At 51.6% G+C, this 12769-nt stretch overlaps 3 protein-coding genes across 3 annotated transcripts; all 3 read right to left on the bottom strand.

Annotated features, from left to right (window-relative positions):
• Positions 1-215: 215 nt before the first annotated feature.
• mei-41 (ATR serine/threonine kinase meiotic 41) lies at positions 216-8520 on the bottom strand. Its single transcript, XM_030382734.2, has 6 exons — positions 8086-8520; positions 5763-8034; positions 5415-5708; positions 4830-5355; positions 506-4770; positions 216-438 (listed from the first exon to the last, which is right to left on the bottom strand). Exons 1-6 carry the CDS (start codon positions 8310-8312, stop codon positions 313-315), a joined length of 7710 nt encoding a protein of 2569 aa, XP_030238594.1. The 5' UTR covers positions 8313-8520; the 3' UTR covers positions 216-312.
• Positions 8521-8736: 216 nt separating this feature from the next.
• MFS18 (major facilitator superfamily transporter 18) lies at positions 8737-10599 on the bottom strand. Its single transcript, XM_030382744.2, has 3 exons — positions 10173-10599; positions 9733-10120; positions 8737-9671 (listed from the first exon to the last, which is right to left on the bottom strand). The coding sequence occupies exons 1-3, from the start codon at positions 10238-10240 to the stop codon at positions 8811-8813; spliced, it is 1317 nt and encodes a 438-aa protein (XP_030238604.1). The 5' UTR covers positions 10241-10599; the 3' UTR covers positions 8737-8810.
• Positions 10600-10991: 392 nt separating this feature from the next.
• LOC115562029 (UBX domain-containing protein 7) lies at positions 10992-12767 on the bottom strand. Its single transcript, XM_030382743.2, has one exon. The coding sequence runs from the start codon at positions 12591-12593 to the stop codon at positions 11112-11114; it is 1482 nt and encodes a 493-aa protein (XP_030238603.1). The 5' UTR covers positions 12594-12767; the 3' UTR covers positions 10992-11111.
• Positions 12768-12769: the final 2 nt, after the last annotated feature.

The following is a 12769-nucleotide window of genomic DNA, read 5'->3' on the forward strand; positions in this document are numbered from 1 at the left end:
CATATATAACTCCACTACTAGTTGAAATATGTTACTAGGCAGAATGCACTAATACTATAAACAAATTTTAATTGGCGCAATTCCACAGTCAATTAACAGTTTCCGTTAAATTGATATCGGATAAGACCTATGCTATTTTATATATTAACTTGAGAACAAAGTTGACATAAACTTAGTTAAATATATAAATTAAATTTTAGTTTTTATTATTGATTGGTTTTTTTAGTGTATCATATAATATAACAATTTCAACATTACATGTAGTACAAAACTAATCAAAGTGTAATATACACATCGAAACTGCCTAAGGCGCTATAGAAAAGCACCCCAGCCTATATACATGGCAGCTAGATTATCCACTTTAGTTGCCTCATTAATCAGGAAGTTAACTTGCCCCTCTGTGGACAAGGGAATGCTGTTCGCCTGCTGCCGCTTGACCTGTGAAGAGCAATGATTCAATTTGAGTAATTGACCTATTTTGGAATCTTCTGTAATTGCAACTCACGTGTCCCTGCAGACGTTCCGCAATGCGCTGCACATCGTTCGTGACCTTTGGATCAGTCAGCTCGGCGCCGTTTTTGTTCCGGTTGCTGGTCGAGGCCGTCAGACGGCTCTGGACACCCAAATCGTAGACGAACGGCCGCAGCATGGACATAAGCGTTTTGGTCTCCTGCTTAAGCAGTCGCAGCGTTATCTCACAGCACTTGCGGAAGCTGCCCTCCACGCCCAAGGGACCCATGGCTGTGATCATGTTTTGGGTGAGGCGGAAGGGAACCACCTCGGGGTAGGCAAACGCCTCGCCCTGATTGAATAGGCAATTGAAGTCCACGTGCACCGCGTCGCCATTGCGCTCGTCGAAGAGTATATTCTCACCATGGCGATCGCCCAGGCCCAGGATGTAGCCCACCATTGACATGACGGCCACGGTGCGTATATACGAGTTGCGTGCCTCATACCAGCTGTGGGGCGTGGTAAAGCGCTGCAGCAGCCACTCCTGGAACACGGGCGGATGGGCAGGCAGCAGCTGGTTAAGGAACACGGCACGCTTGCGCTCTATTGACTCCGTTTGCGGCAAGGCCAGCTGCTGCAGCTGGCGGCCACTCATCACCTGACCACGCTGCATGTACAAGGCGATGCAAATGCTGCGATACGAATTCAGATTCGGCAGCCACTCGAGCAGGCCGCACTCCTCATTGAACGGCAGCACGGCATAGGTGCGTATGTGCAGCCGCCGCTGCCGGGCTCTCGCATCCTGATGCAGATAGCGCTTCATCAGTCCATTGAACTCCATGAGACGTGCATCCTTCCGCAAGTCGTCTTTGGGCTTAACCATGATGTCATAATCCTGCCCATCGCTGCAGCGTATGGTCAGCTTTTTGGGCCGTGCCGCCGAGCGCAGCACGAGCACCTTCTCCTGGAATCCAGTTATATAGATATGCTTGTAGGGGAACCAATTGCTCGTCGATAGCTTGCTGGAACCCGGACTGGTCGAGGGTGTACTATCCTGCGCCGAGGATATGTTGAATGTCGGCTGCATATACTTTTCGAAGGGCAGCATTATGTTGGAGAAGTTCGCCTGGCCGCACAGCTGCGTCAGTCGCTTGTCCAGGTCGCTCAGCTTGTAGCTGCGATCGAGGGTGACCTCCTTGTTGGTCACGCAAATCAAACGATCCGTCAGAGTATTGAAGTCGCTCAGCAAGCGCTGAAACTCGGCATTCTGCAGACGCTCATCGGTGAGTATCGAATTGCAGCGCTTCACGCGATTCACCGCGGCGGACTTGAAGTGGGGCAAGAGCATCCAGAGCGACTGCTGCGGATACTCCCGGATCAGCATGATGATCACAGTGCGCAGCACAGCAAACACCTCGACCGAGGGATGGCACAGTCGGCTCAGCATTTGCGAATACGCCGTATAGAACATGCCCGTGGACAGCGCCGTGCAGCAGTTGTTGAGCAGATCATTCATTTTGCGCACCAGCTCCGCATGAGTCGAGCTGGCTGCGGCCGGCGCTATGGCCGCTGTGTCCAGCCAGAGGCTGATCAGGCGCGGCATGGATTGGTAGACATGGTCGCTGCCATAGCGCAAGGACTTCGCATAGTTGACCATAATCTGCAGGAGCAGCTCCTCATCCTCGCGCGTCGGCGTATTGGCCGTGCCGGTGGCTCGCGCCTCACGCATCTTCTCCAGAAACTGGGCCAGCTGCACGAAGCAGCGCTCCGATTTGTGATGCACAGCGATGGCCTCCTGGAAGTACTTGAGTATGGCGTCGGCGCACAGATTCATCGAGTCCGCATTGTACGTGGCCTGCAGATACTTTCCCTCAAAGTAGAGCTGACGCTGCTCGCCGCTGAGCTGCTTGACGTTGCCCTCGCATTGCTGGCCAATCGCCGACAGCTGCTCCTCGAGGAAGTTCATGGCCTGCACCTGATCGCCCTTCTGCCACAGCAGCTTGGCGCGCTCCAGGAAGAGACGGCTCGGCTTGTACTCCGCCGCCTTCATCAGATAGAGATGCGCGCGCTGCAGCTGGCCCGCATTACGATTGATTTGGGCGCTGTTCAGCCAGAGCTGCGCCAGCTGTGTCCGGAGTTGTGCCTGCAGCGGCGCGCGATCGCTCAGCCGGCGCTTGAGCTCGGCGAGCAGATTGCGTCGAAAGCTGTAGATGGGCTCCAGCACGCGCAGCTGCGGCTGCAGTATCTGCAATCGAGACTGCCAATCGGCAAAGTAGTTGCGCATCAGCTCCGCCTGCTGCTGCTCCGTCTCCTCCTGCTGCAGTGCCGACAGCTGCTCGACCAGCTGCTGGCTGCACTGCAGCTCGTGCAGCATATGCAGCTTCAGTACATCGTCATAGGCATGTGCATACGAGTGCTGCTGCAGGGCGGAGCAGCTGCGCAGCTGGTCCAGCACCGAGCAGCGCATGGAGTCCAGCAGCGAATCGAACTCCACTTTGGTGGTCATCGGCTGCCTTAGGGCGAGGCATGCCTGGGCGCACTGAGCATGCCAGTTGGGCTTGCAGCGGCTCTGCTGCTGCCGTTGGAGCTGCAGTTCCTCGAGTTCATCGTAGCTGCCCAGACGCCAGAGCAGCTCCGCCTTACACTCGCTGAAATAGTGTTCCGTTTGCTGATCCGCCAGCCGTTGGGAGAGGCCGTCGGCAATGAGCAGCGCCGTCTTGGGCGTGTCCATGCGCAAGTAGGCATCGATAATGGCGCGTATGTGCTCCGGCTGCAGCTGCTCCGTGCTGGACAGCAGTTGCTCATAGCATGTGATCATATCCTGTTGGCGTTCCACCAAACGATTCACCAGAATCTCCTGGGTGACGCTCATGTCACAGCTGCGCGTCTGAACCGCACCCTCCACCGAATCGGTGTCCATCAGCCGCCCATAGAGCTCGACGAGAAACGTGAACTGCTCCAGCAAACGCGCCGTCTTGTCGCCATCTATATATGCCTCCAGGTAGCGCAGAGCCCGCGCGTACTCTCCACAGTTATAGCTGGCCCGTGCCACGCGCAGCTTGTCGATGCGCTGCACGAACTCGTAGATGGCACCGTAGTTGGAGTCCACGTCCTGGGGCGGCTTGCCGGCCATGCTCAGGCCGTGTTGCCGCTGCCATTCGCGTAGCCAGCGCTGAAGGAAGTCCAGCAGCTCGGCGCACAGTTTGCCGGCCAAGCGGGACTGATCCTCAGCACTGGACCCATCCAGGGGATCATCATTAGTCGGTTTAGAGGAGGCTCTATACTTCATCGACTGGAAGAGCTTGTAGCCACCAGCATTGCGGTTTGTGGCAGTTGGGTCGAAGGCAGTTTTTGCTGGTATTGCCACTTGCTTGGAGAGCTCTTCATTTGCCTGCAGGACCGTCTGGAACTCCTCCTCGATGCGGACACGCTGCTCCGCTTTGCACTCGAGCAACGCGTGCAACAGTATATAGGGATAAAATGTGCTCAGCATGTTGGAGTCGCTTCGAATGCAGGGCTTGTAGGAGCTGAGCAGGTGACGCGTGTCCGCCGACTGCACGTAGTCAATGAGCCGCGAGGCCCAGAGGAATGCCCACAGCTCGTAAGAGTTGTGTGTGTAATGGCTGCCAAAGAGCGGATGCTGGGTCAGCGTGTTGGGCCGCTGCGAGCAGGTGTAGCAGGAGTTGAGCAAGGGTTCCATGATTTCACGCATGCGTACCGGCAGTGACTGCCACAACTGCAACTTCTTCTGCTCTTTGGGCACAATGCCGCAGACGGCCAGTGTTTCCTGAATGGCCAGCGAGAAGCTGTCCACGTGCTTCGTCTTCTGCTGGAACTGATAGCCGCGACAGAGCGCCGTCAGAGCCAGCACCGTGAAGTCATCCGTTAGGACGCTCAGCGGGAGCTGCTGCGAGCTGGCGTAGTTGTAGTTGGAGGGCAAGTAGCTCGCATCGATAGCACCCAATACACCCAGACACTTGGCAGAGGCCAGCTGCAGGGAGCGATCGTCGTGCTGGCTGCCAGACATCAGAATATTGACAATCTGCTCCATGAGCGGTTCCATGGGTAGTTTGTGCAGTATTATATGATTTAGTTGGGCACGACGGCGACCGAACAGCTCGGCCAGATGCTCCAGTCCATAGACGCGCACCTGCAGGCACTCGTTGGTGATTTGCTTATGTAGAAAGCGCAGCTGATCCAGCAGCGGAGCCTCCTCCTCGTCCGCCTCAGGGCCGCCCAGGCACAGATGCGCCGTGTGACGCTTGATGCACTCTCTTATAGGCGTCGATACATGTTCCAGGCGCTCGAGAAAATATAAATCTACCATAAGAGTATAAGTTATTGAAATAAAAAGAGAATTCAGGGAATCATTTAGCTACCTTGGATATAGCTGCCCAGCATGGAAGCGTTGCGTAGAATGACAAATTCGTAGAGCTCATTGACCTGCTCCACGCTGTAGGCAAGCAGCGGCTGCAGGTTGGCCACAATGCGACCCAGCGAAGGGCCCAGCTCCTGGATGTTCACCACATGCAGAAATATGTGCCAAATCTTCAAGCAAATGCGCTGCAGATTTGGCTCTTTCAGCGTGTGCACAAAACTCAACATGGCGATGATCTTAAAGCGAAATTGCGTCACATGCTGAGGGCCGACAAAGCGAAGAATCTGTCCCAGGCTGTAGAGTGTCTCCTCCTTCAGGCTCTTCTCGAACGACGGCTCAGACAGACAGCTTTCGAAATAGGTAATGACGCCGAGTATGCGCTCCGCAATGAACGTCGAGAATTGGGCATTGGTCGCCTGCGTGGACAGATTCTCGCTGCCTCCGCTCAGCTGCAGCAGGCTTTGAAACGAGTGCATCACGAAAGTTGGATTTCGATTGAAGTAGATTAGCAGCTCGGCTACAGTTTGCTAGGGAAATTCATAAGGATCAGTTTCATTGAAATAAAACAGAAGCAGTTCAAGGACACCTTTACATCCGCATTCATCAGCTCCTGCACTGTTGATTGCGTGCAGCTGGTCACCAGCTCGATGCAACGATTGGCCAGCTCTGGCGGCTCGCTGAGATGGACGTGAGCATAGAGACGCAGAAAGGACGTCGAGAAGAGTGCAGCAATTGGCTTATGCACTTGTTTGGCTATGAGCACAAAGACGCCCTTGCAGCGCGGCTCCTTGATACAGTAGGGCAGTATCAGGGCGGTCATCAGGCGGTGGTACTTGCAGGTGAACTCCTGCACACAGGAGTAGCCCAGCATTCTGGTCAGCTAGAAGACAGATGATCGATTAAATGAGCTCTGCGAAGCGTACGAAAGACTCACCGCTCGCAGGGAGTGGGTTAAGCGTACTCCCTGCATCAAATAGGCTTGCAGTGCCAGATGAACGACCAAGCCGAGCGCATCTCGCTTGTACCAGTTCCACAAAGTCAGCGGCTGCAGATCGTGGCGTGCGCACAGTTGGCACGCGGCGAGCACAGCTTCCTGGGCGACCAGCGAACGCGTGTGCATTAGGAAAAAGAAGGTCATCTTGAACCAGTGGAACAGCCAGAGCTCATCGATCTTCGGATGAGCTGCGCACACGATCAGACGCAACAGTTTTTGCTGCTGAGCCTCGCTCTGCGCCTCCAGAGGCTTCGCTAACATATTCACAATCCAGCCGAGCACAAGGCTTGCCAGCTCCTGCATGAAGTCCGGGGATTGAGCTGCCAGCACGGGCACAAGGCGTTCGAAGCTGCGCTCATTGAGTGCCTGCAAATCGGGGGCATTCCTAAGCAAGCTCAGACAGACCGAGGGCTCCAGATGGATCAAATCCAAGTGATGGGTAATATAAGCGCACTTCGACTTGAATAGCATAGCCTCTCCAAACACATTCAAGCTAGAGCTGCTGAAGGACTTGGCAACTGCGGTGCTCGGCTTGCACATGCCCAAATATAAACCAGGTAATGTGGCAGGCAGCTCCTCGCACTTGGAGCAGCATAGTATGATCTTCCCATTCTCCGCCTTGAAGACATGCGCCGTCTCTGGCTGCTGGGTGCACAGCAACAGACGCAGCACAGCGGCCAGCGTGTTGCCGTCTTCGGTGGGCTTCAGCTTGGGCAACATTTGCTGCAGGTGACCGGATTTGATGTAGCCTGCCACATACAGCTGAGGCAGGTGCTCGCAGAGGAGCTGCACTATGTCCGCTTGCTCGGCGTTGAGCAGCGTCAGACACTTCTGTGCAAAGAAGCTCTGCAGCTGGGTGTGAGCACTGGATGGGATCTCAAGGCGGAGCGTGGCCAAAGCAAGCAAGGACTGAGTTTTCTTCTCCTGATCCGATGACTGCAGTGCCCGCTGCAGCACGCATAGCAGCTGCTGCTGCGTATGTGGCTTCAATTGCAGACGCAGGCAGGTGCAGTGCAGCAGCAGAGCGCAGATCTCCATGAACTCCGGACAGGCCACGCACATAGAATCCTCCAAGAGCTGTGCACTCATTACATTCCAATTGCAGTTTCCTTCGGTGTGTAGCGCGAGCTCGTGATGCTGCGGCAGTTGGGCGAGCAGCTCAGCGTTAAGTGCCTCATCACTGGCAGCCACGAGCTCCTGCTGATTGGCGATCAGCAGCAGCTGCTCCATATGCTTGAGCCCTCGCAGCACACCCAACAGTTCGGGCAGCTTCTCGGTCGTCGGCGGGGCCAGCAGTCGAGCAAGACTCTGGCTGAGCATCAACGACATTTTATCTCTAATTGCGGGCTGCTTGGCAGCAACTGCAGCGAGTAAGGACAGTAGAGGTTCAGGATTGCCACGCCACTGACGAAACAAGAGTTGGCAGGTGTGCGGAGGCAGCACTGAGCTTGCCTCCTTCAGCTGCTCTTGCATATAATCGCAGAGAGCCTGGAGCAGGCGGCAACGCCAACTGCTGGCCGGCTGAAACAGCACTTCATGCAGCATTTGGCAACTTAACTCAAGGCAATCAGGATTTGACATCTTTTGCCTTGAAAACACTAGCAGCAGTTGCTCGGTGTGCGTGACCAGCCGCTCCAGTTGCGCGTGCGTCATGCAGTTGTCTTTCCAGCGGTCGACAAGGGACCACATTAGAACCAGAGCGCGCAGCGTGAGGGCTGCATAATGAGCCACAGCTGCGCTGTTCGCCCAACTGATTGTGGTGTGTGCTTTGAGCACAGAATGACAGTAGCTCAGACATGTCAGCTTGGTGTCCATGTTGCACTCTTTGAGCGTCAGCAGAGCCTGATGCAGGCTTTCGTCGAACTGGTCAGTGTGCGTGGCATGTCCGATATGATGTGCCTGTTGCAGAACTAGCAGCAGATACTTGGCATAAGCGTCCGATTTGTCCAGTTGCATCTTAATCACTTGGAATGCACACTGATCATCGAACTCCTGCAGGACACTGGAGTCGCAGCGAAAAATGTGCAAATGCAAAGTGCGCAATTCTTTACAGTTCTTGTCGGGACTAGTGTAGTCGAAGGCGCTCATCTTGTCATAGAGCTGCTGTAGCGCCTCCCCGTAGGCCTCCACGAGACGCCCGAAGAGTTTCGGATGGTTGCGCCAGCAGGATAACAAAAGCTTCTGCTGCAGCTGCACATTTTTCAGACACTGTCTGAATTGATCAATTAATACATATATAGAGAAAAGGGTTCTATGCACTTACCCCTCATCCGTACACTCGCTTAAGCAAACCGACAGTTTGTTTAGTAGCCATAGCAGAAAAACATCCTGAAACTCGTTTTTTAATTCGATCCCAGATGAGCAGCTGATGAGACTTGGATCCTGACAGAGAATGTCGTCAACAACATTATATACAGCGGACAAATTGTTTTGGTTGCGATTCACCAAATTGTACAACAATTTCCACATATCCTTACGCCGGCCCGACATATTGATGAATCTATTATTTGAAATATCAAAATGCGAGGGTCGACATTTCCATGCAACATATCAGCGTTGCCACACCACCATAATAAACAAATTCCTACAGTTTGAAAATACCAAAGAAATATACTAACTATCATATGGCACCTAAAGGAAAAGCAGCTGTTACTTTTTGAAAATCTGACACAGCTCAATTATTTTTACAAGACATCATTTACTAATTCATACCAAATTTAATATAAGCTCATTAAAAAATACTGAAGATCGAATGATCAAAACCAGGAAGACTTTACCTGAGATAATGAATTTAGCTTTAGTCGAGAAGTAAATGATATATGTATAGCTTATCATTAGTTTGCGTCATATAATTTGTGTTTTTGCACTTAGAACTGTAGGATCAGTTTGTTGACCGATTTTGAGCTATGATCTCTTAACCTATTTACACATTTTAATAAATATTTTTCCCCAAATGGAAGTCGTCATGAGAACGTTATGGAATCGTTACTAAACAATCGCCTCAGCGGATCCAAAGATCAGGAATATGATCCAGCCGATCAAGTTAATGCCAGCCGCCGCACTAAAGACCATTGGCCAGCTCTGTGTCAGCTCCAAGATGTGTCCAGCCAGGTACACGCCAAGGAATCCAGGTATGGCACCCACTGTGTTCATCAGGCCAAAGACGCTGCCGGAATGCAAGGGCGCTAAATCTTGAGGATTCACAGTCACCGCGTTGTTGTGGAAGCCTGTGCCGCCAATAATAATGGTCATACAGATTAGAGCCGTATGGAAGTCCGTAGTGCGGCTCATCACAAACAGAGCTACGTTTTGCGAGGCAAAGCAACAGCTTTGAATTAACTTCCGCACTGTTGTCGTAGACCACTCCCGGGCTATGAGCCGTGTGGTCAAGTACTTGGCGAAGAAGGTGCACGGCGGCAAAGCCAGCCAAGGTATCATGTTGACCACCCATCCCTTGGCATGGGGGAACCCATCGTGGAAATATGTTGGCAGCCATGAGAGCAGCACAAAAAAACAGTTCATCTCGCAGGCGTGCGTCAGCACACAGGCCCAGAACGACAACCGGCTGAAGAAACGCAGCCAGGGCACAGACGCCTCCGTGAGCGCCTTATTGCCGCAGAGGCGCGCCGGTGTCGAGATATTGATGATTCGATTGCGTTCCCCAGCCATGGCATAATATCGCAATACCAGAGCCCAGGCGAACCCCATTAAGCCGATCACACGAAACACATACGACCAGCCAAAGTAGTCCAGCACAAAGGAGCCCAAGATGCCGGTTAAGAGCGTGCCCATGGCCGATCCAGAGGTGAGCAGACCAAAGAAGCTGCTGCGCTCACTTTGACAAAGATTCTGCAAACAGAAACCATATCAAATATATATAAAGATAAAGCTTTCAAGTGTAAACTTTTACCTGACTAGTCAAGCTGATCATGCTTGGAAAGTGCACGCCCTGCAGCGCACCGTTAAGAATTCGTATGGTCACAATTATTGGTATCGTATAGCTCTTGACCGACGCCGCCGACCAGATAATCGTGGGCATTAGAAATGTGATGATGGACCATCCAATGGCAGCAAACAATATAACACGCTGCCCACCGTAACGATCGCTGAAGTAGCCGCCCATTACCTGGGTCAGCGTGTAGCCCCAGAAGAAGGAGCTGAGCACTGTGCCGGAATCGGTTTTGCTCCACTTTTGTGCGGCTGCCACGGCAGGCACCAGCAGCGGCATCGTCGTGCGGGTCGAATACAGCATGCAAGTGCCCGTGAGAAGCGTAATGAACCAGACGCGCTTTTCATTCCTGCAAATAAGTATTTTAATAAGGAAACTCGATAATATGACCTAGTACTTGCCTGCTCCAAATACTTTGTGTGTCCACAAGTTCGCCGCGCAGCAGCGAATACTTTAGTTTCTCGTCCATAACGGAGCTGTCGAAGATGGATTATAGTGTTTACTGCTGATATTGAACGCCCCTCACGCCATGCATTTCAATTTCCGCAGTTGTGGCGCTTGTCGCTTGAGCATTTCTATTATCACAGCAGTACAAAACTTTAATTCGGTTCCTTTTTATTTACAATCAGCTTTGTATTCCTTTACTTGCGTACGTTGGCGTTGTCGTTGGCGTTTAGTTTTTACGTGGCCGATTTGCTGTTTGGGATTACACGGTATTTAATGAGTTGAAATTGCTAAACTATAGAGTTCGTGCGCTCTATCTATGCGCTACTGTCAGAGATGAGCTGCCAATTTAGGTATTATATTTAGCGATCCGTTGGGTTACACTAGCATCAGAATATAATTTTAAATTAAAATAATAATAAATTAATGTATTGTATACAAGATCTATTTATGTATATTGAATTAGCTTAAATGCCTTGCGTAGCGCACACCTGCCCTTGCCACATATTTTGTCCGAAATCAGCTGTTTTCGCGCTGCCATTTACAAATCGCAGAATCCATGCAGTGTTACCAAACTTTTTTTTGCTGGCGCGTAATTTGAATTCTTATATCTTTATTATCGTAGTATATAATTTGATTAGTTTCATTGGCTGAGGGCAAGCCAACTTAGGTTTTATTTAAATTAAATCTCGCTCTTCTACAGCGATCTAGCGAATAATAATTAAATGAAAGAGAGGAGTGCGCATTTGAGAAAGACAAAACAGAAAGAATGATAGTTAAAGTTTGTTTTTTGTTTTGTTTTTATTATGTATATAGATATTTAATTCATGTGTAGAGTAGAAGGATAAGACAAATAACGTGAAATAAATACTCTAGCAATGCGCTGATATAAACAGTTACTCGTCCAGCGTGAGATGTACATTAGCGGAGGGATGCAGGCCAAGCTCTTTCAATGTGGCCTCATTGTGCTCCGCTTCGAGAGACTTGCGCGGAAAGGCACAGATCAGCTTGTAGCCCTCCAATGGTATGTGCTTGTGCGTTTGTCGTATATAGAGACGTAGTGTCTTTAACTTGGTATCGGAGGGCCATCTCAGTTGGATGACCTCTTCGCCGCCGGCGGCGTCGAGTAGACGCAACTTCAATGCAGTTAGTTCTTCTGTCTGAGAGCCCAGTTGAGCATCGTAAGAGATTGCGGCGCCCTTGAGTTCATCCTCGTCAAACTCCTCCAAGCTCTCACAGTCACTGGCATTGGCGTTGTTGTTGTTATTGGTCGCATTTGTAGTAGTTTCAGCAGCTCCACCGTTTTCATTCATGGAGTTCTTGATGGCCAGGGCCAGTTGCTCCTCCTCGGTTAGCTCCAGCAGCTTGGCTCGTTTCTTGGGTATGCTACCGGTTGAGGAAGAGCACGAGGCAATGTCTTCTTGATCATCATCATCATCGATTTGTATGGATGTGCGTTTTGAGGAGCTTGCTTCCTCGAGAGAAAAGCCACGATGATCACGCAGAAATTGACGCAAGTCCGGTAGAACATTATCTTGATTAGGCTCTGGACTGCGCCAGACCTCCTCACCCGTGCGTGGATCTATGATACACAAATAGGGCAGCTTGGCACAGTGATAGAAGGCCACGAACCGTCGTCCCTCCGAGCTATCGTTGTCCACCTGCCAGAGCACGAATTGTCGTCGTACCAGTTGTTTTAGCTCCTTGCTGCTCCACACATCACGATTCATTGTTTGTGATTGAAAATTGTCGCCCTGCACGTTGACAAGCAGCCAGCGCTCGCGCTTGCTGGCAAATTCACGGGCCGCTGCCAGGGAGCCCGAGTATAGAATATCTGTGGGCGGGCGGAAGAGATCACCAAGGCGGGATGAAGTGCTGCCACCTGAGCGGCCCTGTAACGACATGGCTTGCCCGGCTACAACCATTTGGGCCGAGCGCTCGCGGCGTCGACGATGTGTACTCGGATCGGAGTAAACGCCAGTGGCTTGAAGCTGTTCCTCCATTAAGGCGCCCTCCCGTGCAAAGTCACGCAGTGGGCAAACTTTAACTCGCTGTGAGACGCGAGACATACGACTGTTATTACTGCTGCCAGACGCAAAAAAATTATCATCTTCCGGTAGAATCAGTTGCTCCCGCACTGGTGCAATGGGCGCGCGCACTTCGTCCTCATCTGCAGCGCCCGCCGTGGATGAAGATGTGGAAGCGCCATTGGTGGCACTGTTGCCGTTGCCACCTTGTTCGAAAAACAAGGCAACGGCTGCCGCCACATCGTTGGCACAGGCGCCAAGATAGTGTTTGGCCTCCTCCGGAGTGCAAGCAGTCACTTCCACCACGCGCTCGATTAGCTCGTCTGTTGTTGCTGCATTGCCACTCGACATTGCGGTGCAGCGAATCAAATGGACCTTAGCGATTTCTTAAATTTAGAAGCTTGTAGATTTTACGTATAATGCTCTAAGCAGACACTTCAAACAAAAACTTAAACTTTTATTAGATGTCAAATGCAAATGTATGCAAGCTTGTAGTGCTGTAAGGCGTTCGAAAATAGGTAAGGTAT

The sequence above is a fragment of the Drosophila navojoa genome, chromosome 3 (genome assembly GCF_054131105.1).
Source record: "Drosophila navojoa isolate 15081-1374.11 chromosome 3, UAZ_NAV_1.0, whole genome shotgun sequence".
In the NCBI taxonomy this organism is placed as follows: domain Eukaryota; kingdom Metazoa; phylum Arthropoda; class Insecta; order Diptera; family Drosophilidae; genus Drosophila; species Drosophila navojoa.